This window comes from Triturus cristatus, chromosome 5_2, assembly GCF_964204655.1.
Source record: "Triturus cristatus chromosome 5_2, aTriCri1.1, whole genome shotgun sequence".
NCBI lineage: Eukaryota > Metazoa > Chordata > Amphibia > Caudata > Salamandridae > Triturus > Triturus cristatus.
This window is the reverse complement of record NC_140588.1, coordinates 73,710,797-73,738,475: the sequence shown is the minus strand read 5'-3', so window position 1 is coordinate 73,738,475 and position 27,679 is coordinate 73,710,797. Positions and strand designations below refer to the sequence as shown.

Sequence of the window (27,679 nt, the reverse complement as noted above, 5' to 3'; positions counted from 1 at the left end):
CGGATAATTCTATATGTTCTCCAGTGACACAGAAAGAAACAAGCAGACATGCACCCACAACGCATTCCATACATTTCTTTTAATATAACTACCAAGAGTGTCTCTATTGTCTCCCCTGTTCTCTCGTTTTTCTCAACAATCACAGGCAAGCAGACAAACATTAGCAGCCACTTAATCGGGTGGGCTTAAAGCCATTTGAACCTGGTTACCTCCCATGGCTCTCTTAATTACGCTGTCACTGGGCGGCCTCGATGTCTGTGAACACCCGATTGGTATGCAAATGAGCCCACGCCGAATTGTTCAGCTGGGCTGGCGCAGGTCTACAGAAGTGCCTTAGCTATCAAAGAAAGGCCGCCAGGACCAGCTTTTCATGAGTACCTACTCTCCTTGGCAGGAGAGAAGTGCCAGTACTCCGAGTGCTAAATCTAAGAAGTGCCGGTACTCAGTACCGGTGAGTACCGGCCCATTTAAAGCACTGAATTTTAGTGAGTACAAATGATGCTCCTAATCCTGCCGCTTACCCATCCTCAACTATTGTTGGTGAGAAGCTACCTGATGAACAAAGCAGAACTGCTTCTACAGTTTTCGAAACCGAACTCTGTCTATTGATAGTGTGCACATAAGTGCTCACCACAATCTCTGAGTGTAAGCGCACACTCACTAGTTCTCCTTTTCCTGAATTGCGTGGATCGAAATACACTTCCCTAATCCTCAGCAATTCCTAATACTGTGACGTTCACTACAGCCTTTGATCATTTTTGCACTTTTTTCTCTGCAGTTTTTCCCTTTGACCTCTTCTTCCTGAAGCTCAGGGAGATGATGTCACATTGTTCCGAGTTCAAACAGTGCAGAAGATGGCCTGGCACATGCCTGCACTTTGTTTTACCACTGAGGCAAGGCGCCCGGATGTAGCGCTTGACTTGCAAGTGGCCTAAGAGATCATCAATCCATCAGGAGACATTAGGTTTCTTGATGAGGAAGAAGAGGAAGGAGCAGTAGGGGAATTCATAAAAAAATGAAAACATAGCAAGCATAATGGAGGATACAAAGTCATGGAAAACCTTATTTGTGGAAAGTCACTTAGAACGAAACACCAAAACATCGAGAGTTAGTGGAAACATTTTAAATGAAATGCATTTAAATTGAAAATGTAAGGGTGCATTAAAATGAAAACACAGTTCAATCGAAACCACAGCACAATTAATATTTAGTGCCATTAGTGATTTATTTAATTTTAAACAACAAAGCAACAGTTGCAAAATGTTTATTTTTTAATAATGGCAGTAATAACAGAACTCAGGAACAATGTATTGTAGAACCGGCAGGAAAGTTAAAGTTCACATGCAGCGCCCACAATTTTGAATGACAGTGCAGGCACGTCCTGACAGTTTGCCGTTTGATACTGAGTGCATTTCCTGAACTATTTCTTTTTGTAACTTTTCTCTCTGCTGTAGATGTACCCTCCTGAAGTTAACAAGAGTGTACTACGCTGGCAGGTAATATATTTTAGTTCCATTTCTTATCAGAGTTGTTGGCACCTGAATAGAACACAAAAGATGTATTGGGTCTATTCTGGTTTAATGCAAGGAAAATAAGCATTACAGTTAGAGCAGATTTCTCTCTGCAAATGGGTAACTTTATCTTTAGTGTGACTGATGGAGCTTACAGAAGTCTTGTGGTACTGCTCCCTCTGCTGCCTTGCAGTTGGAACGGCAGTTCATCTGAGGAGAGATCAACATTCTAAACTACTGCGTCACAAGCACGAGGAAAAAATAGCTTGAAACGGAATTAAAAAAGCCTTTTTCAACAAAAAAAAACATTCCTTCAAAAGGTTTCAATAAAACAAAGCAATGTTAAAACCATAATTTGATATATACTTTGCCTTTCAATTGTAACAGTTACAATGCATTTCGAGGAAAACTTTTTCCATTAATTCACATACAACCAGGGGTCGTATTATGCATTGTGATTGTTTGCGACAAGCGCCGCGTGCAAACAACACAATGCGCCCTAGTATGATTTATTTGTTGCCCCCAGGGCAGCCACAAACTTGCACTGTCCTGGGGGAGCGCATTCATGTGAAAACAAGTAGCAGCTTCTCCGTGTTTTCACAGTGCAGGTGGCAACCGCCTGCACTTTCAAAGGAGTTTAGAGATCCCCTTGCAGGTGGGTTCAGTCGGTGACTGCAGCCCTTTACCCCTGCAGAGGGCTGCTATCGGGAGGTACACTGACAGTGTGCCACCTTTTAAATGGCGCGCTGTCAGTGCGCCTTCTGAGGGTTTCTTTGACTCTGCGCCCGCTTCTGTAATATGGCGCGGGCACAGAGTCAAAGTAATTCCCTCATTTGCATAGGGCACACTCCTTTGCATATGAGGGATCACCCTCTGAAGGTAGCGCAGGCGCTATAAGTGCACCAGCGCAATTGGTATTATGGAAGAGGACGCACAAGCGTCTGAGCCCTCTTCTGTAATACCAAAGTGCCCCGGGGGGTGCGCAATGCTCATCGCGCCCCCTGTGGCACTTATTGTAATATGGCCTCAGGAGGAAAGTGCAGAGTTGCAGCCACCAGAGACTTTCACTGAGGAGTCGAAACCAGCAACTTCTGTAGGCGCCTCAATTATACTCTCAACTGATTAGCCCACCTCTTAACTCCTCCTTCATTCACACAGTGGTGCCCAGCTCCAATATGATTCAAGTGCATGTGTGGAAGAGAGTGCGAGCCAGTCAGAGAGCTTCGGGCCTCGTTGCAAGAAGAAGAACAGGATGTTGGCTTCCCCTCGAGTTGGGCATGCAATAACTCTCCCTAAAAGCACAGGAGACACAAATAAAGAAGCAGCACTAACAGACAACAGCCCCACTGCACTATACCCTTTAGACATTCAAAGGCAGCAGTCCTGTTGGGAGGTGTCCGGACAAAGGTAGCACACCACACCAAGGATTATGGGAATCCCTTCAACCTCACTACCAGTGACTTTTTTGGAGTAGCAATAGGGGTGATCTCCTCAGCACTAGCACTAGGCCTGGGCCAAAACTCCGTTCCGTTCGTGGAAATTGCGATAATTTGGCATCTTCGCGTTCCGCGGAAAGCACGAAAATGTCAAAATTTCCACATTCCGCAGCTTAGCGATAATTAGTTTCTTGCTCGCGCTGTAAAATAATACATTCTCGCGTGCGCGCAATCGCCTTACCTGAATCCCCGCATTCGCCGGCAAGTTTTCCCGATCCGGTCGCGTTCTCCACGAGATGTTGGATTGTTGGTAGCCATTTGCGCTGTCTCGCGACAGTTCGCGCCCGCAGTAACGTCATGCGTCGCGCGATCACGTCTTTCTTCTCACGATCATGCACCGCGAGACAAGTGAAAACAAGATGGCCGCGCCCACGAGCAACCGCATGGGTAAGTTGGCGAGCCGCGACCACGCAGAAAATACCGCGAACGGGCGGGAAAAAAACTTCCGCATCTTCGCAATATTTCCGCGTGTTTGCGGAGATTTTTAACGTTTTCGCGATAATTTGCGAAAGTGAATTTCGCTAATTCCGCCCACCCCTAACTAGCACTTACAATAACGGCAGTGCATCTCCCCAGGGCTCTGTCCACCTGACCCTAATGGCAATTAAGTATTGTTGTCAACCCCACCAACCCAGACCTGGTCGTTGAGCCAAAAGTTGTAAACCAGGGCAAAGATATTTGGAGGAAACCATTTTCTCAGCACAAACAATTGCAAAGTTCTTGAGAGCTCTTCACTCTGTCCACATGTCATCTTCTTGTTTATACAAACAACCTTCACAAGCAGCAAGAACCTGCAGGACTGCAAAGAAAACCCAGTTTTTGTCTTCAGAAATCCCCCGTCTCAGTCTAAGTCGCCGATAGGAGATCCCCTGAAGGGTAAGGCAATGTCCTCTCACATGGTCAAGGAGGCAAGAGTCTTGAAACACATGGCAAGAAACTGTCTCAATCTGGTCTGATGATCCCTCCTTGAGACACGTTAATACCAATGCCATCATGGTAAGCTACAAGCACCTTCTGTGATAGACATTCTTACTAGAGGTCATAGCTCAAGCCAATATCCTCAGTTGTTGCAGTTCTCTCTGGTTGAACACACAGACAAGATGCTGGAGGATCAGATAAAATACATCCCAGTCCAGCCATTTCTATTTTGACCTTAAAACGTTGGACATATTCTCCAAACATCTTGGGAGGATGCCCTTTGAGTCAGCACCATTGACAGCTTACTGTCAACACACATTCCTATGGGTATCACTGGAGTGCATTGCAGGAAGCTCAACATCAGTGAATTGTGGGTAAATCAGATTCATACATGCCCATAAATGTGTTAGGAGTTGAAGGCAACCTTTGTAACGCTTCCTGCAATGAATCATAGCAACACTGCCATAGCCGTCTTCTGTGTGAGGAATGAAGGAGACTCCATTACCTTCACCTCCCCCTGCTCATAGTGGATCAGTGGGAAAGAGGGCAGAGTATAATGCCAAAGTGGGCCGCTTGAGTAGGCATTTCCACTCACCATAGAAACAATGAAGTCTGTGCAAACTCCTCGACTCCACGTTTGAGGATTGCATTTGTTTACCTATAGATGCCTTTCTGACTCAGGATAAAATAAGGTGCCATCAGATTGCCTCATAGATCACCAGGGATGTTGGATTGAACTGGTGAGTTTCTATATTACTTCTTACAACTGCTATGACTTTGAGGGTATTCCAGCACATCTGAAAGAGTCAGGGGATCTCTGTCATTCCAGTACCTCTGGCTTAGTCTTGCCAAATGTCATTTTCGAGCCTGGTGTAATTTTTTCATAAGAACAATTTCCATTTCCCCAAGATGGAAAACCTTTGATCCTGGAAGGGGCAAAAGGTGTCACATCATTGCCTACCATTGATCAGATTCAGCATATGATTCTCGAGGAGCCAACCATTGCAGATATAGATTTCCCCTCAGATAATTTTGATGTATTTGTGACAGAGAAGAGATCCTCCACCAGGACTCCGAATAGAAATAAGTCTTTGAGATTCAATCCCTGGGTGCAGACAACCAGCCCACTCACATAGCCAATGAGGATTTCTCAAGACAACTGATGTGCCTATTGAAGGTTTTCCTTTATTTATATGTCCCTCTGCCTCATGGAATCTGAAGCTAGTTGTGGCCAGCTTAGCAAAAATATTTTAAGCTGATATACTTCTTACATGGAAGACTTTGTTGTTTGTTGCCAAAACATTAGCCTGGCACATGAGTGAGAAGCACATCCTTTATGCCACGTTTTTCATTAAAAAGGTATTTCTCAGGAGGCACCCTTCCTTCATCACAAAAGTGATCTTGATTTCCATCTGAATGAAGAGATTGTTCTCCTGATATTCTTTTCCTTGCCTGTGTGTTTCATTGGCTCGGCAATCATTGCACAACCTGGAAAGGGCACATACATTGCATTCCTATCTGTAATGAAATAGGTATTTCCATTCCTTTGTCCAATCATTTGTGGCTTTTTTGGACAATGGAGCCAGCTTATTGAATGACAAGGTCACTTAAATAGCGGTGTGCATTGCTTTGGGGGCCAACATTTATCCTCTTTTTGGGTGCAATTCACCACGGACATGAAGGTGTATGTGGCATTCTCCAGGCATGTATGTGAAATGTGGCTTTAAGCTAGATAGGCTATCCCCCATATGTATTGCTGATACTACACTCCTGAGGTTTTTTCTCCTAGTGCTGTAAGTTTTGTCAGGAAATTCCTCACAGCCTGTAAGCAGAGACCTGTCAAAGCAACTATCTCTTCCTCCTCTTCTAATTCTCAAAACTTCTGAATCCACCCACAGGGATAGAAATGGGAAAAAGACAGAATGTAAGAGTAGGACAAATGTAACATTATTATTATTCCAATTTCTTACCCTATAGTATATTTTCTATTTTCAACACTTTCTTGCTGATCAGTGAAAACACACACTGATGGGCTCCTTCTTTAAAGAAGAAACTGGTGAGGACCATCATGTCCACAGGGACAAAGAGAAGCCATGGCCCCAGTATGCGATACTCTGTTTTAACTGCTATGAAAACAGTTTCCGGTTCTGCCACTAGCTAGAAGGCTATTCACAAGGTGTATAGTGGAGGAATGCTTACGAACTAAGGCCCAGGTTTATTAAGGCTCAGAACCATTGCAAAGCAATACAAAGCAACAGAAAGCAATTACTTTCCAGCATTAACGTTATTTTTCACTGGAAAGGTCCATTTTCTCAGTACAAAAAGCACTTTGTGCTGCTTTGCATCACTTTGCATTAAGAAGGAACAACAGGAGAATTACTTGCTATACATGGTTTTTTTGAGATATTAAAAGATTTACCCTTGTTAGCGCCTGTTTCATGGAGGTGCTAGTTATGACACTAACATTGGTCTGGCTAACTTAGTAGATCGGGTTCTGCGTCAAAACCTATGGGTGTTTGCAGTGATCCACCTACATGTATTAAAGTGTGCAGCATGTCATCCAATGCATGGGATAATTCTGGGTTTGTCTGGACATAGGAATTTGTACTGGAAGGGTATCCTTATAGGACAAATCCTCTGTTAGCACAACATCATAATGTGATGTAAGGCTGTCACTTGTGCAGGCCAGCCTAATTAAAGTGCCAGCGCAGGGAACAGCAGCAGCAGCCCATTTTAGGAGATATGGCTGTGCCCTGTGTTCCCCTTCCTGCCCAACAATGAGCAGCAGATTTGGTTGCTGCACTGTGTTCTTTGAAAAATTTGTAAATCTGCCTATTACAGTAGAGATAGACTTATCCTTCAAAATATAAAATCCATTGGAGCTTTTATTATATTTTTTAGATTTGCACTGGTATGATTCTGTTGTAACAGCGACGTCCAGATAAAAAATTATATTTAGTAATATGAGTACTAGACTACTTTTTAACTTCTTTTTGAAAGGTGTAGTTAACCTCCATAGCCAACGACAGTGTTTTTTATTAGGTACATGGCTAAATCAGTTACATTCAAGTAGCTGAACATTTGCACAGAATGGACATTTATGTAGAAATTATATAGAAACAAATTATAGGGTTTCAAAACAACATAAAAATGAATCCATCGCCCCACACTACAGAAAGAGCAACATCATTGGTCCCTCTCTCTTCATCATGGCTTACAGACTAGGGGGCAGATTTACAAGAAAGTGACGCATCTGTAGAGATGCGTCACTTTCCTTGCGCCACCCTAAAAAATGCTTGCGCCACCATGGATGCGCCGTATTTACAATACGGTGCACCATGGCGGAAGGATTGACAGATGCGTCAGAAATTCTGACGCATCTGTTGGGGCAAAAGTCACTCATTGCTGGAGTCATGTCGCAAGCACGACGTAACTCCAGCAATGCATTTTGTGGCCTATTCCCACAACACTGCGTCACTCCTTACACCTGCTTCAAGCAGGCGTAAGGTTTGGTCGCAGTGGCGTCCTAAAAGTGACCCAGTGAAATCTTGTAGATTTCACTGCGTTACTTTTACGAGGCATTCCTGCGTAGGAACGCCCCCTGCATACATTATACCTGATGCAGGTATAATGTGAAGCAGGGCTTTACAACGTGACGCATCTCCCTAGATGCGTCACGTTGTAAATAGGGCGCATTGTTTGCGCTGCCGTTGAGTCAAAAAAATGTGACGCAATGGCGGTGCAAAGAGGCCCAAGGGGCTTGTAAATCTGCCCCTAGGGAATCTATGTTGAGGAACACTGCAGCCTCCCTTGTTGGGTCGAATTATTTTCTACCATGCAGCAAAACGAAGGTAAATGTTATGAAACAAGTTGTAACATTAATTTAAGGTAATTTATTTTTAAATTAGACACGTACAGAACACTTTCCCTGCTAATTGATGACACATATTCACTGAATTATAATGTAATTGCATTCAAATAACACTTACTACATAAAATGAGGCATTGGGGTGATTTTCGCCGGGCAGCATACTTTTTGGCAGCCCAAGATTAGTGGTTGGTCCATTGGTATTTGTTGCTGTTGGTTTTCTGGATGAGTCTTGTGTGCTCGAGCAAACCATTCCATACATTCACTTCAGTTTCTCTGTGGGAGATTGAATTAAAAGGAGTAAGATATGTAGTTTATGGGGCATAGGGTAGATGGTTGGTGAGGTTAATAGATGAACTAGAAAAGGTGAGGTGTTGTTAGGTTGAAGGGGATTGACTTTTAAAATAAGAGAGGTTTACAATGGATTTTTAGCAAATTGCAGAAATATATTAATAGCAATTAAGGAAAACATGCAGGTGACTTGGAAAAGGTTGTGCCCAGGGTGGAAACACATGCAGAGGATGGCAAAGGAAGATAAGGATCAACTGAAGGGAAATGTATTTATTATATATTTGGCACTTTTGACAGGCATTAGAATGAGGTGAACAGTCTGTTTGATGCTCGGCTACCAGGAGACCAACACTTCAGCAAGGACAACTGATCAACTCAGGGGCTGGAAGCTTCAAATAATGGCTGAGCGCAAACCAAGAAAGGAGATTCTGGGTTTAAAATAGATACCTATCTCTGTTCCTACGGAAATAATTGACCTCATTGACAGCATTATTTGCCTAGTTCAATGTAGGCCAAGGTGTGTACATGGTGCTAGGTTTAGAACAGGCCCCAGGAGATTGTGAGGATTATGGATTAAATATGCCATTTGCATGAGGCATCAGGTGCATGCCTCATGTTGCAACCATCCCCAGGGAGACTTTCTACATGATTTAGCTCCAACCTATAATTTAGTGAACCTTACTCTCACTCAGAAACCTGTTGGTGACCTTAAAGGCCTAGAATTTACTCCGTGGGCCTCTGCTCACCCCCAGGGGCATGGTAGCAAGACCACAGGAGGGAGTTACAGGATTTCTTCACCTCCCGAAAAACAGGTAAAGAGGAATTTTTCTTTACTCCACTGGTGCCCTCATTACATATATGTTTTTTAAATCTGCGTAGCCTGCTTGCAAAAATTATCGGAGAAAATTACATTTGGTAGATTTAGAGGCGTGAGCATTCACAGTATGAACACTACAATGTGCAGCATTGTTCACGTTTTTGGCTGTGCTTGCTTGACCAGACCAAGAAGGTTGTTTCGGTCTGTTTCACTGTCTCGCGAATACAATTGATACGTGTAGCATCACATCTCTGCGATAAATTATTACTGAACCTCAAGAAAACATGATTTGCGTAGTTCCCAATTCATCCTCTTTGCCAGTCGCTGAAGCCGCATTATATCAATTAAATAATGCATCAAACCCGGGAAAACAAAATTTGGAATATTGGCTTCACGAAGACATTACAGGATAAAACCTAGTTTTTGCATGAAGTCCAGAAGTTATCTCTATTTGAGGATTTGGTGATAAAGAAAACCTTGAATGGACATATATATTTTAACGATTTGAATGTAACTCACTTCGCCCACATTGACTTTAAGTTTCACCACACAGTTCAAGTACAACATAATTTATACTTTTTTTTTTAAACAGATTTTTTTTGCGTTTTACATAGCTCTTATGTCGTACAATATCTCTGTTGCAAGTTAGTCAATTGTACAGTAATTTCCAACTACCCTTATATCATTTGAACATGTTCTTGCTTTTCGCATACATAACTTATACTTAATGTAGCACACCTCAAGTTTATAATATTAACAATATTAGTTACTTTGTCGTGTTTTCTTTTTACACGATTATCATATTTCCTGTATATCGAGAGGGGTGGTTAAGCTACAATTATCGTTAATCAGGATTTATTTTACTAACCTGTTTTTTGTCTCACCTCATGCATATAACATTTCCTCAGTGAAAAATGCTCAGAATCTTTTTCGAAGCAAAATTTATGCCACGGGACACATGTTATTTTAACAAATATGCAAAAGAGCTAGTTCAAGAGCAAGGCCCTGGAGCTCTAACGGCAGAGATGAGGCGCAGTACTGGAATAAAGTGCTTGGATTGGATATCAGGATTTAAAAAAGGGTTTCTGTGGGTAGTAATAAAGTCTCATTAGTACAGACAACCCCAAGCTAAAACATGAAAGCCCCCTCACTTTTGCTCCATAGACTCTGCTAAATTGTGTCCCAGTACGGCCACATTTTACACAAGGACAAGTTCAGTATGACACATGGGCAGGGTGTCCTGCTTTATCATAGGTCATGCTCCTCATCAGGCCGGCACTGCAATGCTTGACAGGCACCCTTTGAAGGGTTCTTTGTCGGAGATCTTTTGTTCCCAAGCTGTAAGGTGACGTGCGAGTGCAGGGCCGAGGAGTGTAGATGAGTGTAGAGGATTTGAGGGATGTGTAAGAGAAGTTTAAAAGAGGACTAAATAGTACTCAAAATTATTTTTAATCAGTGAGTCTACTTGTCCAGGTTAAAAAATGAGGTAGCACACCACCGGTATATGATGTTGACCTTGACCCCCTTCAGGGGGTCGGAGGGGATTACGCAATGTCATCCAAAGGTATTTCCATCAGCCTTATGTATATTTGTAAATTTCTGCATCATTTTGAGTAGTGTGTGTCATAAATCTACTATTCCTTTTCCAAATGAAAAAGCACAGACTGGACACTTTTTCCTGGGGAACAAAGGGAAATAGAAGATTCCTGGAAAATAGGAAGAGACCTCACAGGAAGTACGTACACCATGTGGGGAAAGAAACAGCCATAGATATCCACTGCACATTCGATCATTGTGAGAAATTTAGTTATGGACTGAGGAGGGTAAAACTCAAGCAGCAACCGCAACCACAATTCTTGTAAGGGTGAGGCCACAAGCAAACCCCAAACTAAACTATGCTTAACCCTCTGGTAAATTGCCACAAAAAGCAGTCAGGCTTAACTTATAGGCAATGTGTAAAGTATTAATGCAGTACTTCAAACAGTAATAAAGTATAACGCAACACAAGAAAAATCCCACACCAATTCAGAAAAAATAGATTAAAATGTAATAAATAATTTAAAATGACCAAAATCCAATCAGTAGGTAGAACTGTAGATATGTAATTTAAAAAATGTAAGTGAAAACAGTGCCAAAAAGCACAAAGCACCAACTGTGGTTATCTGGTTGCGCCAGACCAGGACACAGTCACAAGTTCAGGCCGACTATGATGGAACATGGGATGGCTATAGGTAACCAGCTAGGCCCACTGAACAATAGCAATTTCTGGTAGCAGAGCGATGCAAAGTCCTATGTCAAGGATGGTCGTGAAGCTGTGAAGTGAGGCCCTGCATCGTCATTGAGGAAGCTGTTGATGAGAGGTTTAAGATTCAAAGTCCTGTGTCAAGATGCACATGCATCATCTGGTTCTGAAGGTGCTGCTGGGCTTGCGATGCTGAGTCCTGCATCGTCATTTAGGATGCCGTTGATGAAGGGCTTGTAATGCGAAGTCCTGTGTAGAGGAAGAATCGAACAACAGCGGTTCCTGGAATACTGAGGGCAGTGATGTGAAGTTCTGTGCTGGGGACGCATCATGAAGCAGACCCACTGCGGAATTTGGTGAGGTGATGCACAGCAGCTCTTATACAGAGTTTCAGGGAGGTGATGTGTTGTAATGCACCGGTTCTGCTGGGACCACTAATGGTCTTCCCGAGCACCTTCATGCCCACTCTCAATGGTCCAAGACTGGGGTGGCACCACTTGGGAGGGAAGGACTCACAGCTGGCAGAGTCCAGGTGCAGGGTTCAACATGGAGGAAGCCTGTTCTGTCCCTGAGGCTTCTGGTCAGGAGGCCAGCAAACTAATCCTTGGAGCCACTCTGGTGGTCCCAGGATCAAGATGCAGGTCCAGTCCTTCACACTCGGGCAGGAGGGCAGCAGAGTGGCAGTTCTTCTAGCAGCAAGCAGCACATCAGTCCTTCTTCTGAGTCTTCCACAGGTCTAGATGTGTGCTGAAGGGTTGGGGTTGGTGTCTGAGGTCCAATATGTCTACCTAGTGCCCACTTTGACATCTAGGAGAAGCTCCTAGATGTTTTCACCCTCCAGAATTGCTTGGAATTTCATGCCTCTCTTCCCTGGCCATAGCTTGTCTAGGCTCACAATAGACTAGTGTCAAACCCCTTTGTGATGTTCAAGTGTGGTAGGTGACAGCTTCTCTCCCTCATTACCTCAGGGTGGCCCATCCTGTCAACACCCAGCTTCCCTTTGTCTCACAATACACAAAGACCAGCTGCCAGCTACACCTAGTCATGTGATCCCAGATACCGGTAGCAGAGACCAAATGATTGGGACAAGAAAAGGCCAACCATCTTGTTGGACTTGGCCCTTTTTCCCGAAATTTTTCGCTTTTCGGGGAAACTAAATGAGATATGAATGCTGTATGAATGTGTGCAGACTGAGTTTCCCCATTTTAAAAATATAACTTAAAATGGATGCCAAAGCTGTGTGGTTGCGCCGTTTGACTGAGCTAGGTTGACAGTCTAGGCGTTATTTCCCAGCAGCCCCAGCTTTTGGAGGGAAGCCTGGCACCCAGGGTGCTCTACCCCTCCCCCTAGGCCAGTTAGAGCCAGTTTCCCCAGACGCTTCTAGAAGCTTCTGGCACTGTCTGGAAGGTGGGGTGAGGGGCGTCTAAAGGGCGGAGCTGGGTTGCCATGCAGTCAGTCAGAGGGTGGACCAGGGAGAGAGGGTACCTGCTGCCAGGGGTTACCGCCACATAGGCCTGTGTGCTGGGCCCTGAGCCTACCTACCCCCCCTACTGTCCACAGGGCGAGGGAAAGATATAGTGGTGGCAATTCAGACCTGGAAAAGCCTTCGCAGGAGTTTAGGCGGTAGGATTAGTCAGGGACCTATGCCTCTGAAAGTGACAGGGTTTAGGTGCTGCCTTTCAAGTGAGTGAGGGATCCTGAACTACCCACTGATCTGGCCCGGCGAGGGGAGAATCCAGGGACGACAGGCAGAGACTCATTAGTCCGCCTGCAGCCACCAACGCAACTTCCCCCCTCAAGAAACCCTCAAACAAGGGGCAGGAACCAGAGAGCGCTATTCACAAGCTGTCCCTGGAAGGAGAGCGCTATATACAAGCTGCCCCTGGAAGGAGAGCGCTATATTTGGTGAGCGCTATCTTTGAAGTGACTGTGCACTGCCCCTAAGGCTGGTGGGACCACCTTGCGCCTGCAAAGTGCTATACCTCGTGGCCCAAAGGAGGTGAGGCGCTGTGTGGCCCGGGAGATTTGGTGATGTGCCAGCGCCGCGGGTGCCCACCCCGCGTAATGGCGGCGTTTTGCAGGCTCCAGTAACTGAGCGGGTGCCCACCCCGAGCGTGTGAGGTTAAGGCTCCAGGGAATCCCTAGAGAGTGCTTCAAGGACCAGCTCTGGGGAAGGTGCCTATGTGATGCCACGTTTCAGGCCTTAATGCCTTGCCATAGTTGAAGTGCCGGGATAGAGCTTTGATGGCTGGCCTAATGTTATGATAGGTGCAGCGCTAGGGTAAATGCCTGATTTAAAGTGCTATTCAATTGCCCCGTGCAGCGCTATGTTGAAGGCTATGATTTAAAGTGCTAGTCATGTGTTATGTGCAGCGCCATGTTAGCAGGCCATATGTGAAGCACTAAGAATTTGTTATGTGCAGCACTGTGTTTAAAGGCCAGGTTGTGATGTGAATGAACTGCCTATTTTGATTCCCGCCTCAGGGGACCTTCAGGTTGTTAAGGGATATGGTCAGGTCATGATGTGTTTTATTACAGGTGGTCCGGACTAACGCCTAAGGTTATGCCCTGAGTTTACTTTATTGCAGGTTGCAGCTAATGGACTTACCTTTACTATCTTCTAAATCGCAATGATTCCGGCAGGGGCCCGATTGGCCCTGCCCTGTACATAATTCCCCCCTGTAAATGTTAACCGAGCGCCAGTTGGCGCAGTACAGAGATTGCCTATTGACACCTTGTGGTTTTGGACAATACAAAAGTTCTTTTTACCTAAACTGGTGTAGTGTCTCTTTTTGTAGTGTGCCTTGTGTGTCGCCTGTGTGTACTGCGTGGATGCTTTGCACATTTCCTCCGGAGTTTGGCCCGCCCGCTCTGCACCACGCTACCCGTTTCCAACATTGGTGTTCAGCGGTGGGATAGGACTTGTGTTTGCGCAGTACCACAGCGACCGCGGGTTGCACTGCAAACTGAGCGGGTAATGTGATCTCTGCTTTTGGGGAATTATTGTTTTTTTTCCTTAATTGTGATTTCCTCCTGGAAGTGTGTTTTTAAATTGTGTCCCCCTGTTGCACTGTGGGTGGTGTGTCCCGGGGGTGCCGTGCCAGGATGGGGTCAACCTACAACGAGGATGATCTTATGGAATACACGGAGCAGGAAGTAGTGGATTTCTGCAGGGAGAGAGGGATACCCCCAGTAGGCAACATACGCAGGAAGTTATTTCTCTATGAGGCCCTCAAGAGGGGGACCCTTAGAGATTGGTGGGGACCTGTCAGATTACCCCTCCGCATATTTAAAGGGTGGATTCAGGGGAGACCCGGAGGAGGACCTCCAGTGTAGGGAGGACTCCGAGAGTGAGGGGGCCCAGTCCATAACCCAGGAGGGGGGTGACACTGACGAGGAGGAGGAAGATGACCGGGGGGAGACACCAGTAGCGAGTGAGGACACCAGAGTTAGGGAGTCCCGCGCTGGGTCCAGTCCCGGGGGCACTGCCCCGTCCCTTTCCCTGTCCCCAGAAGAGTGGGTAGATAGGAGGGAAGAGAGGGAGCATCAGCTGGCGCTGGGAAGGCTCAAGGTGGAGCTAGCGCGGCTGAGTGTGCAGGAGAAGAGGCTAGAGACGGAGAAGGTTCTAGCGCAGGAGAGGATGGCGGAGGCAGAGAGGGCCTTTGCCAGGGAGAGACCAGCTCGGGAGGGTAGGTTGTCCCCTGAGAGTGGTTTTTGTGGTCTGGATTCACCAGTAAGGGTGGGATCCAGTGGTGGCAGCGAGAGTGGATCCAATGTAGGGTGTCCCACTCCCAGAGCCCAGGAGACGGTGCCTGATTCCCAGGAAGAGGGGGACAGGTTAGAGTTCAGGGGCAGGGGAAAACTGTCTCACCAGTCCTGGGGGGAGTTTGCGGAGGTGTGTGGGACTGCATTGGAGGATTGGGTGGTGAGGAGTGCAGTGAATGAGTGGGAAGGGCTGTGCCAGGTAGTCATCCGGGAGCACATGCTCAGGAATTGTTCCCCAAGGTTGCGTCACCACCTAGTACAGTGTGGGTTCTCTGACCCCAGGGAGCTTGCACGGGAGGCAGACCTCTGGGTGAGGGCCAGGGTGTCTGAGGAGGCATTGGCGAGTGACCCTGAAGGGGGTGGTGCAGGGATCTTCCAACCCAGCGAGGTGGGAGAGGTGGCGAATAGCCCAGCTAGGTCCCCGGTAAGAGAGAGGGTTGTAGGGCCTCACGACCTATCCATAGGAAGGAGTGCGACGGGGAGGTGTCCCGAGGTGCCCCAACCGCAGTCTCAGGGCCTGGAGAGTTCCGTAAGGGAGCCCCAGGTTGGGAGCCTAGGCTGTCCTGATGTGCCGCCCAGTGAGGGGGAGCCCCTAGTGTCAGGAGGACCCGGGGCATCTGTAATCAGAGCTCCTGAGGTTCTGGGGTTGGCCCAGTTGCAGGGTTTAGATCCTGGGCTGGGATGCCAGGTTCAGGGGTTGCCTGACCTGGCGGGTGGGACATCTGTTAACAGTGTCCCCCCGGAATTGACTTCCAGGGGTACTTCTCCAGGTGGGAGGGTGCGGAACTCTGGAAGGGGGTGCAGAGGGAGGAACGTCTCACCTCGGGCACCGGCTCAGCCACAGGGCTTAGATCCTGGGTTGGGAGGCCAGGGATGGGTACTCCCTGACCTGGCGGATGGGACATCTGTTAGCAGTGTCCCCCCAGAATTGTCTTCCAGGGGTGCTACTCCCATTGGGAGGGTGCGGAACTCTGGGAGGGGGTGCAGGGGGAGGGAGGACTCGCCCCTGGCACCGGTGCAGCCTAAGGGTTTAGACCCTAGGCTGGGGAACCAGTTGAAGGGTCAAGGCCCTGGACTGGGGAGAGTGTGGTGGTCTGAGGGTGCCTCGCATGGGAGTAGGGTGAGGAACCCCAGAAGGAGAGGTAGGGGGAGGAGAGCCTCGCCCCTGAGGGCTGGTCAGCCTGAGGGTGCGGACCCCAGGTAGGAGGATCAGTGGCAGTTCGGAACTGCAAGGAGGAGTAGGAGAGTGGTCAACGGGTACTACGGGCCTGGGGTTACTGCCCCCCACTCTGTGAGACCGCAAGGGCGAGAGACATCTGGGTGGCCTAGGGGTCAGTCCTGGCCACAACCAGCTAGGGGACCCCCGGGTGGTGGCTCAGTCGGTCGAGGAAGGTTTGAGAGAAGGAACCTTCGGGTTCCAGAGTGGAGGAGAACCTGCGGGTGCTCCTGCAGTTGCGGGCCTGCATCCACCTTTTCTCGCCCTAAGCAGGGAAGCCCATCAAGGCATTGATCGGTCTACCCTGGCTTTTGGCTGGAAGGGGGTTGTGTTGGACTTGGCCCTTTTTCCCGAAATTTTTCGCTTTTCGTGGAAACTAAATGAGATATGAATGCTTTATGAATGTCTGCAGACTGAGTTTACCCATTTTAAAAATATAACTTAAAATGGATGCCAAAGCTGTGTGGTTGCGCCGTTTGACTGAGCTAGGTTGACAGTCTAGGCGTTATTTTCCAGCAGCCCCAGCTTTTGGAGGGAAGCCTGGCACCCAGGGTGCTCTATCCCTCCCCCTAGGCCAGTTAGAGCCAGTTTCCCCAGACGCTTCTAGAAGCTTCTGGCACTGTCTGGAAGGTGGTGTGAGGGGCATCTAAAGGGAGGAGCTGGGTTGCCATGCAGTCAGTCAGAGGGTGGACTAGGGAGAGAGGGGACCTGCTGCCAGGGGTTACTGCCACATAGGCCTGTGTGCTGGGCCCTGAGCCTACCAACCCCCCCCCTACTGTCCACAGGGTGAGGGAAAGATATAGTGGTGGCAATTCAGACCTGGAAAAGCCTTCGCAGGAGTTTAGGCGGTAGGATTAGTCAGGGACCTATGCCTCTGAAAGTGACAGGGCTTAGGTGCTGCCTTTCAAGTGAGTGAGGGATCCTGAACTACCCACTGATCTGGCCCGGCGAGGGGAGAATCCAGGGATGACAGGCAGAGACTCATTAGTCCGCCTGCAGCCACCAACGCAACTTCCCCCCCTCAAGAAACCCTCAAACAAGGGGCAGGAACCAGAGAGCGCTATTCACAAGCTGTCCCTGGAAGGAGAGCGCTATTTACAAGCTGCCCCTGGAAGGAGAGCGCTATATTTGGTGAGCGCTATCTTTGAAGTGACTGTGCACTGCCCCTAAGGCTGGTGGGACCACCTTGCGCCTGCAAAGCGCTATACCTCGTGGCCCAAAGGCGGTGAGGCGCTGTGTGGCCCGGGAGATTTGGTGATGTGCCAGCGCTGCGGGTGCCCACCCCGCGTAATGGCGGCGTTTAGCAGGCTCCGGTAACTGAGCGGGATCCCACCCCGCGTGATTGCCGCCGAGGGAGGTCGCCGCGTTGCCAGGGAAGCGGGTGCCCACCCCGCGGTATTGCCGCCCTTCTGCCGATTAGAATTATCGCGGGAGCCTACCCCGCGCATCGAATTGAGGAAAAATCACCGCCGCCGCCCGGGCGCTGTGGGAAGGAGGTGCCGGGCCTGGGCTGCGCGAGTGCGCGTTGCCCAGCAACCAGGGCGCCGGCCGCGTCATCGGCCGCGCCCCCGTGACGCGAGGAGGCAGCCCCGGAGACGGCTGAGGCCGGAGGACGCCGGTCGAAGAAGTCCGGGGAGAGCGGGAGCCTACCCCGTCTCCCCCCCTGGCGAGGAAGTGCCCCAGTGATGGTGGGGGCTCCCCGTGAGGAGAGGAGAGCCCCGTGGAAGAAGTCCCGGGTCCCAGGAGGGGGCCCGGGCGAAGTCGGAGGAAGCGCCGTGGTGCAGAGCTATTCCGGAGCTCTGGAGAGCCCCCGCATGCTGCGCCTACAGCAACAGAGGCCCGGGTGAGGCCGAGAGAGGCACGGTGCATGTTGGAGCTCCCCAGGAGCTGGGGGAGAGCCCGGGCGGGAGCCCACCCCGCCTGCGTGTGGCTGTGCCTGCAGCCGGAGAGAGTGACAGCCTGCTGCCGGGAGGCCTCCGAGACGCCTGCAGCCGAGAGCCCAGTGAGTGGGGCATTGGGGGAACCAGTGGCGTGGAGGGGGCAACGGGGCACATTATCGGTGCCCGCCCCGGGGATCCTTCACATTTTTGGGACCTTGTGGGGGCGCACTTGGAGGGTGTGTCGGGGTACAGAGTCGGTGCCCGCCCCGGGACCTACACAAAAGGGGCCCGTGGGGGCCATACTTGTTTTGGGACAGCTCCTTCTTGGGCCTGACATAGTTGCATCGCTGAAGCGGCAGTTGCGATGAAAGGGCATCCCTGATTCGGAAGCCCCAGCGGAGGGGCTTTCCACGGGACCGTGCCCAACCTTGACTAGCTGTACCCCACGGCCCGCTTGACAGTGGGTCATGTAGACTGTAAAGACCCTGCCTAAGAGCTTCGAGGTCTGGCCCAGAACTTGCAAGGTTTGATGCTCCCCGAGCGTGCGAGGTTAAGGCTCCAGGGAATCCCTAGAGAGTGCTTCAAGGACCAGCTCTGGGGAAGGTGCCTATGTGATGCCACGTTTCAGGCCTTAATGCCTTGCCATAGTTGAAGTGCCGGGGTAGAGCTTTGATGGCTGGCCTAATGTTATGATAGGTGCAGCGCTAGGGTAAAGGCCTGATTTAAAGTGCTATTCAATTGCCCCGTGCAGTGCTATGTTGAAGGCTATGATTTAAAGTGCTAGTCATGTGTTATGTGCAGCGCCATGTTAGCAGGCCATATGTGAAGCACTAAGAATTTGTTATGTGCAGCACTGTGTTTAAAGGCCAGATTGTGATGTGAATGAACTGCCTATTTTGATTCCCGCCTCAGGGGACCTTCAGGTTGTTAAGGGATATGGTCAGGTCATGATGTGTTTTATTACAGGTGGTCCGGACTAACGCCTAAGGTTATGCCCTGAGTTTACTTTATTACAGGTTGCAGCTAATGGACTTACTTTTACTATCTTCTAAATCGCAGTGATTCCGGCAGGGGCCCGATTGGCCCTGCCCTGTACATAATTCCCCCCTGTAAATGTTAACCGAGCGCCAGTTGGCGCAGTACAGAGATTGCCTATTGACACCTTGTGGTTTTGGATAATACAAAAGTTCTTTTTACCTAAACTGGTGTAGTGTCTCTTTTTGTAGTGTGCCTTGTGTATCGCCTGTGTGTACTGCGTGGATGCTTTGCACATTTCCTCCGGAGTTTGGCCCGCCCGCTCTGCACCACGCTACCCGTTTCCAACACATCTAAAAGTGGCATTTTCAGAAATAGGATTAATAATCTGATTGTACCATTAAAGGGGACTTTTAATTGCAATTCTTTCAACACCAAACTTGAACTGCCTATCTGTTTCAATTTGGACGATATTACTTATTAAATGCACCCAGGTAATCCAATGTTATCCTATTGGAGAGGTAAGCCTGACAGTAGTTAAAAACGAATGTATGAGTTTGTCACTACCAGGACATGTAAAACCTAAAGGTATATGTCCACCTTTTTCAATACATTTCACCCTTCCATCTGGGCTGTGTGGGGCCTAACCTAGGGGTGACTCATATGTATCAAGAAGAGATGTTTGGTGGGGGCATGGCTTTGAGTGCGAAGAAGATGGCGGCATGATCCCACAGCACTATCTTGAAGGACGCATAAATCGTCTTTTTTCCACGACTATGGAACAGTGATCTCAGCCGCCAGCGCTAGGGAACTTCACACATGGCTGGCGCAATTGTCTAGAGGCACTTTGTGGGGGTACTCCCGCTCTTGCAATACCGGATCATCATTGCAACCTCCCGTGACCGGAGTTATGGGAGTGGCCATCACGGAGCGCTGACACAGTCATGGAGTGCTAACTTCCAACGCTGAGGCTGCCCTGGGGCTATGGCATTCACGGAGACCATATGACCTTGTCAGAGTCTAGTAAGATTTTACCCTGAAGAAGATAAGGTGCCTTTTATCTGAGACCGCATGGTGTGCCTTACTTTAACGTGGTGGATTCTACCTAGAGTTCCTGATTGGCCTGATATACAACCAGTGGGGGCAACAAATGTAGATATGCTGCATAACCGTGTGGCAGCTGTAATCATTCTACAATAACTGCTCCGAAGGATAATGAGTGAAACTCGAGAGCACCTGCCCCTGCCTGCCTGACTCTAAAATGGAGTTGTGAGACCCCAGCACCTCGCATCGATTGCGGCGAAGGCAGGAGTGACGCACAACAAAACACAAATCAGCCCAAGTCTTATCTAACATAACTCAGATTTTATAGATTAGACACAGGGAGTGCTGAGACAGCTACTATCTCCCCATAGTAAGAGTGCCTGACCCTCTGTTCTTTCAAATGGAAGCTGGGAAGCTTTATAACACAGAACGTGCTCAGGATGACACATAGTGACTTCAACACGCCAAGAAGTTTATGATCCCTTACTGGAGGACATGCCAGAAGTAAACCTCGGATCATAAAATCAAACATTGCCCAAATAAGAAGCAAATATTACCCCACAATTTCTCAGATTTTTTCCTGAGGGGTTGCACTCTCTGAATAAGAAGATCAGTGTCCAGTTAAGTGTTGCAATAACAATCAGGGTGTCCCTCATCAATATCTAAGTGATTCCTCTACGGGAGTTGCTCCAAATACATGCGAAACAGTCGCACAGGAAGGCACATACAAGCAAATATGGTTGAAAAGGAAAATAAGGCAAACCTCAAGAGAGTGAAAGCTGACCCCCCTAATCCGGATTCACCAATCAAAAACAAACAAGATATCAACACCATGATGGAACAATCCTAAAGAATCTGGCCGAGGTCCACAATTTGGCGAAATCCACCAAAGAAAACACGGTCATTATGCAAAACGAAATATCTGCGATACACAAAGACATGAAGGAGACCAACACCAGAATTGCAGAGCAGAAATCTGAATGAGCCAAGTAGAGGATGGGATGTCTAAGATAACTAAGAGAGTAGCCAAACTGGATACCACAGCACAAATGTTCTCCAACACAGATGTCGGAATTGGAGGACAGGAATAGAAGAGGTAACCTCCGTATCTTTGGCTTACTGGAAGGCTGCGAGGATGAAGCAGGATCATGTGTGCCCTTTCTGGAATAATTGCTACCACAAGTTACCAGACTGATCTTTGGGAAACCTCTGGAATTTGACAGAGCCCACAGAGTGCCGAATAGGAAGCCATTGAATCAATCCCACTCCGGACCCACTGTATGTAAACCGCTGAGATTTCAACATGTTGAACTTATCCTTGTCTTTATGAGGAAAAACCAGCACATTCTGTGGGGCAATAATAAGATCTTCATAGCACAAGACTACTCTAAGGCAACAGTAGATACAAGGAAAGGCATTCCGTCCAAGAATGAGATCTCTTGAATACCAATTCTCCTTTGCCGGTCCTGCAAGGTACCGTGTAACCGTACAGAACACCTCTCATCTCTTCTCAGACTATGATGCCCTTAAGAAATTCCTGGATGATGCAGAAGACCATACAATGGACACTTCGGCACAGAAAAACCTGACCACGAAACCTAAACGCGGACTGGTATGAAACAGACTTAGAACAATCATCATCGCTAAGTCTTAAACCATCATTCGAGTAACACCAACTGACTACTTTCACAAAGTACCGCAATTCAATATAGGACAAGGAAAACTCGTTCCTTGGATCCTGAGTACCCACTTGGGTTTAGAAGTAGTTATGCATCGTTTGAACTCAAGCCCACTTGCAAAACAACTTTGGAGGATACACGCCTACATGCCCGTCCTAGAAGGATAGTTTCTGCTTTTTGGGTAATATGACCTTTAATGAAGCGGCAGTGTCAATGTAAGTCAAGAACAGCTGTCCTAATGTAACCTGTCAGTGACAAATCATCTGAATAGCATCAGGAACACACTGCCCCAGCTATTGTACGGCATCTCCTAGAAGACATATATCTATGAAATGTTTATATTTTCTGAACTAGTTAGAGTTATACCAACCATAAGTGAACGCTTGCACCTATGCCGCAAATTGATACACCAACATATATTGAAAATGCCAAGCTACATTAGTTAACAGTATTCTGTTGTACTTCAAATAGCTGGCACTCAAGGTTATTAACCTCCGGCCAGCTAGCTAATTTAATAACTCTGGGCCAGATGTACGACCATTTTTTGCGGTTGCAAAGGGGTTTTAGGCCCATTTGCGACAGCAAAAAACGTGTGGGGCATGCACAAACCCTATTTTGCAAGTCGCAAACAATTTGCAACTCGCAAAATAGGGTTAGCGACTCGCTATTAAGAAGGGGCGTTCCAAGGGCGTCCCTTCCTAATAGCGACTCCAAAGCCAATGTATTAATGTTTTGCAGCCACAATTGTGGTCGCAAAACACTTGTAGTTTACCACCTTTCTCAGAAGGGTGGTAAAGCACTCGCAAATGGGGTCCCAGAGACCACTGCCTGCCCTTAAAAAATAAAACGGAAAAGTGTAATTTTTATTTTTTAATTGCATCACATTTTTCTTTAAATTAAACGGGCTGCATTTGAAAAAAAAATGCTTTATTTAAAAACAGTCCCAGACATGGTGGTCTGCTGACCCCATCAGGCACCATCCCTGGAAATGCCAGCCATTCCCAATGGGGTCGCAAATTGCGACAGCCTCATTAATATTCATGAGGCATGTAATTTGTGACCCTATTGGGAATCGCAAACAGTGTCTTAGACACTGTTGTACATTGAATTTTGCGACTGGCAATTTGTCGCAATATGCGAGTCACAAAATTCAATGGTTGTACATATGGCCCGCTGTCTTTAATAGCCTCTAATAAGTTCTATTAAGTTTAGTTCCGTTAGGAGGGATACACTTCCCACACACAAAAGCGTCCCTGAGAGAGAAGCATCTTCTCGCTATCGCTATGTCTAATGTTTCTATTGGGGGGAGGAAGGGAGGTGAGGGGAGGGTTTGCATTGTTGTTTTTCTGTTATTTTACTTTGTATTTTGATTGTATACATGATTTCCTCATGTTTTCTGATAACCAATGGCTCTCGTAAATTAATGCACATTCAGAATGGCACTACGGTGTTCCCTACATGAGTGTATCCCACACTGTGTCCCAACCTTTACACAAACCTTTGGGTATCACTGACCACAGATTTTATTTAGCACTAATATGGTTTCCCCAGCTCAACAAAACATTAAAATAATATTGCTGAATGTTAAAGGACTCAATCATCTGGTCAAAAGGAAAAAGATTTTCTATTGCATTCATAAGCAGAAAGCAGACATAATTCTTTTACAAGAAACCAAGCTAGACGCCAACCTAGCCAGCTCACTCAAAGGGCACCAGTTTACAGATGTAGCGTACTCTTCGTCAGATGACAAGAAAAATGGAGTCCTTACTCTAATATCTAGGAAAGCTATGAGTAATATAATCTCACCCACTACCAACAAACTTCATAGATGGGTCATAGCGAAACTAACTAAAAATAATTCATATTTTTACAAAATCAATATTTATGCTCCCACCAAAGATGCACCTGAGTTTTGGGAAGAAATTGGAGAGCAAAATAATCTGATCCCTGATACAGCCACACTCATAATGGGGGGGGAGACTTTAATCTTCCTTTGGATCTTGACCTGGATAGGAACTCAAACTGCCACTAAAGACTAACCAAAGCACACAAAGCTCTGAAAAAACTCTACAGAAAATTCAACATGATAGACACATGGAGGCTACAGAGCCCGGTTGAAAGCGAATGCACATTCTATTCTAACCTTCATAGCTCAAACTTCCTCATAGATCATCTCCTAATCTCAAAGAACTCAGTGGGCAGAATAAATCAAACAACCATAGAACCGAGAGTCATTCCAGACCACTATTACAGATTCAATACCACCGCTAAAAGAACCACTGTGGCGATTTAATTATGATGAATTAGCCACAATACAAAATAAAGCACTTATTGAAGAGGCGATAAGATATTATCTCCTAGAAAACAAAGAAAATGAGACATCGCATCTCACCAGTTGGGAGGCATTGAAAACCACAATCAGAGGGGTTATAATTAAAATGAAATCAAAGACGAATAAGGAGACCAGTGAGAAGTTACACACCTTAGAGAAGGAGATATCTGAACTAGAGAAGATACACATAATCAGGGAGGACCCACAGACGCTAAACAAGACATTAAAAAAGAAATATGAATACAAAAAAATTGTCAGCACCAAAGCAGGGGTCTGGAATAATAAACAAAAAGGTCTGGGTCTGGGTGACGCCAATAAAGCTGGGAAAACAGTGGCCTCCTACATGAAATTCAAAATGCAGAAAAACGTCATCAATGCTTTCAAAGATGAAATAGACACTATCCACACTATCCCAATTGAAATAGCGGATATGTTCCAAGAATTCTATTAAAAATAGTACGACACAAATACCAAACTGAATTGTGTGAAGAATAATGATTTCCTACAACAAATTGCACTTAACACATTACCTGACCAAGAGATGAGCTCCATTAACAGCCCTATTACCCTCCAAGAATCAGATACCGTCATAAAAAACTAAATTCAGGCCAAGCCCCAGGCCCAGACGTCTATAATGCCACATTCTGTAAAACATTCACCATCCTCTTAAGTCAATCTCTTTTGAACTTATATCAGCAGTTTGCAACCACAGGCCAAATCACAGGCACCCCAGCAGAGACAATCATAACAGTTATTCCAAAAGAAGGAAAAGTTCCGCTTCTCACTAAAAACTATATGCCGATTTCACTAATAAATATTGACTGCCAAATTTACGCTATGATACTGAACCTCCATTTGCAAAAATATATGGGTAAACTTATTCACCCAACACAAGTAGGTTTCCTTAAACATAGGCTCTCTAGTGATAATACTAGGATATTCTGCTACTCAATTGAAAAGCTAAACTAATGGACTCCCCAACTGTCGCTATTACCTTAGACACATAAAAAGCGTTCAACAAGGTAGACTGGGCATACCTATGTATGACACCAGAAAGGTTCAACCTGGGAGACTCACTGATACGAATGGTCATGGCACCCTATTATGAACCTAGAGCTAAAGTTTGAGCCAGTGATGCAATATCTTCTTCCCTGTCACTATGTGAAGGCACCAGGCAAAGCTGTCCTCTGTCACCATCACCTTTCTTCATAGCTATAGAACCGTTTTTCTAACACTTGAAAGAAAATGCAGAAATAACAGGGATAGATTTTGGAAGTACAACCTTCAAAGTGGCCATGTATGCAGATGATGTTCTGGTAGTGTCCAAAGAGGCTCGCACAGCCATCCCGGCCCTCATGAATATGATACAGGAGTTTGCTGAAGTCTCAGGCTACACCCTAAATAATGATACAACGGAAGTTAAACTGTTGAATCCCCAGGGCAGTAGGGACATTTTGGGAGACACAGGTCTGGCATGGCAACCATGACCAATTAAATATCTGGGTCTGCTTTTCACTAACGATCTCATAACTATGCTGCAAGAGAATGAAAACTCAATATGTAAGAAAATCTCTGAGCTGCTGGACCGATGCTCACCAAAATTTATTTTGTGGAGGGGAAGGGTAGGAACAATTAAAATGATGATATCACTTCTGATCAACTACCTTATTAGCATGCTCTCTATTATTCTGTCAGAAGACTTCATATAGACAACTGATAAGGTTCTTACCAACTTCGTATGGCAAGGGAAAAAAGCTAGACTATCTGTAGTAAAACTCAAAATTTCAAGAACAGAGGAAGAACAGCTCAAAATTTCAAGAACAGAGGAGGAACAGGTCTCTCAAACGTCAGAAACTATCAAACAGCCTTCCTATGCAGACAAGGGGCGGCCTGGTCTGTGGACAACCCACACCACCGTCCACTATGGCTGGAAGTGGAAGCAAATCTAATCAAGGGTATCCCACTTCCAGCAATCATGACCATGCATACATCTATCCTACAACACTCCAGATATATTATCCAGAACACAAGAAGTAAGGGCGCTGAGAATCGGAACTCTTCCTATTACCGATTTAATAGCGAGCTGGAGGGGGATCGATCGATTGGCATTAGTAACAGCAGCAGCCCCATGCCCAGGATGTGGAGCTCGTACCGAGTCCATTGCCCACTTTATGTTTGCTTGCCCAATTTACAGACACATCAGAAGCAAGTGGTTAAGACCTGTTTGTATATTGCTGGGATCAAGAAATTATCTGTCTGTTTTACGTGTTCTCAGGACAGATACTACCTCCCTCACTGTGATCTGCGGGGTGGCGAAATACCTGGGATGCGCATGGGTGCTACGTTCAAAGTTTTTGACACTAAAAAATATGGATTAGGCCTATACAAACTGTTTTGCACTATACTGATGTATATTACTTTTATGATACTTAAATTTTAGGGTTTTTTCCCCATTTCTTTAATTTTTCGTTTTTATATAAAATGGATTTTATCTTTTAATTTTAATTTGTAAATGAATTGTTATTGCTAGTTCTATTTCAAATTACTTCCATGAATTGTATAAGGATTGATTCTGCTTTTATGATATATATTGTATCAAATAAAGCTTCTATAAAAATAAAAAAAAAGTAAGGGCGCTCTCACAACTAGAAACATGCTCTACTGTTAAGCTCAACAAATCTAACATGGCTGCTATCTATTATAACCCCAAACTAAGAATAAATGATGACCTAATCTTCTGGCAGGACTGGTGACAGAAAGGTGTTAATCTTATCCAAGATCTATACAAGAGCACCACTACTAAATCCTTCACCAAACTACAAACAGAGAAGGGGCTGACCAACGTTGACATGTACACATTTTTTAAACTTAAATTACAAATATCTGAACAATCAATAAAACCAGTTGACCCCTCCTTACCCCTCAGACTATCCCAGCTTCTCAAGAGCGGGCACTTAGGGGCTGATTACGATCTTGCTAGGAAAGCCCTCCATACGACTCAAGTCCGAATTGCGCTCTGTAAGTCCAAGCGTCCGATTCCCAAGCACCCATATGGTGATGGACTTGGTTCGCTAGGACTCCAATTGAACTGTATGAGAGCCTGTATACCGAACGCGTACACAGGCTTCCATAGCAAAAAGGGGTGGGTGGGGAAAAGCGTACACCCTGTGGAACACTGTGCATGTGTGGAAAGGGGGGACCCAGGGTACCCCCATGGGACTGATTCGGGGGGCCCCGGGTAAAGGGGGGCCTGCTACAGCCCCCCCATGTCCGATTCCCACATTTCGTCTCACTGAGAGGCTGTCGATATAGCTGTCCGAATCGTGCATCGTACTTGCCCTTTCGGAAGCCTGCTCCATTGCGCAGCACGATTTGGCTGCATATGAGTCGGACTGACAGGATTGGGTTCGGAAATTATTCGGTTGATGCAGACGAGATCTTTGCATCGTACTTGGTTGTTCCGAATGAGGGAAGATTCGGTCAGAAACATAGTCTCGGAATCGGATTTGCTAATTCCGGAACCCTTCTGGAGGCCTTCCTGACGAGATCGTAATCTGTCCCTAAGTGTCAAGCATATATAAACTTCTCCTGTCCAATCCATGTAAGAACCTTACAGTCAACGAGAAGAAGTGGGAAGCTGAACCC

The 27,679-nt window shown here is 46.6% G+C and overlaps 2 protein-coding genes across 2 annotated transcripts in view; both read right to left on the bottom strand.

Moving 5' to 3' along the window:
* The window catches only part of LOC146822680 (molybdenum cofactor sulfurase-like), a 496,467-nt gene extending 488,432 nt beyond the window's left edge, over positions 1–8,035 (bottom strand). The window contains exon 1 of the mRNA XM_085606870.1: positions 7,915–8,035. The gene's annotated coding sequence lies outside the window, so the exon portion shown is untranslated. The remainder of the gene's footprint in view (positions 1–7,914) is intronic.
* The window catches only part of LOC146822679 (molybdenum cofactor sulfurase-like), a 1,712,661-nt gene continuing 1,692,915 nt past the window's right edge, over positions 7,934–27,679 (bottom strand). Inside the window, exon 15 of the mRNA XM_085606873.1 lies at positions 7,934–8,069. Within this exon, the coding sequence (XP_085462999.1) occupies positions 8,061–8,069 (9 nt within the window). The 3' untranslated portion in view covers positions 7,934–8,060. The remainder of the gene's footprint in view (positions 8,070–27,679) is intronic.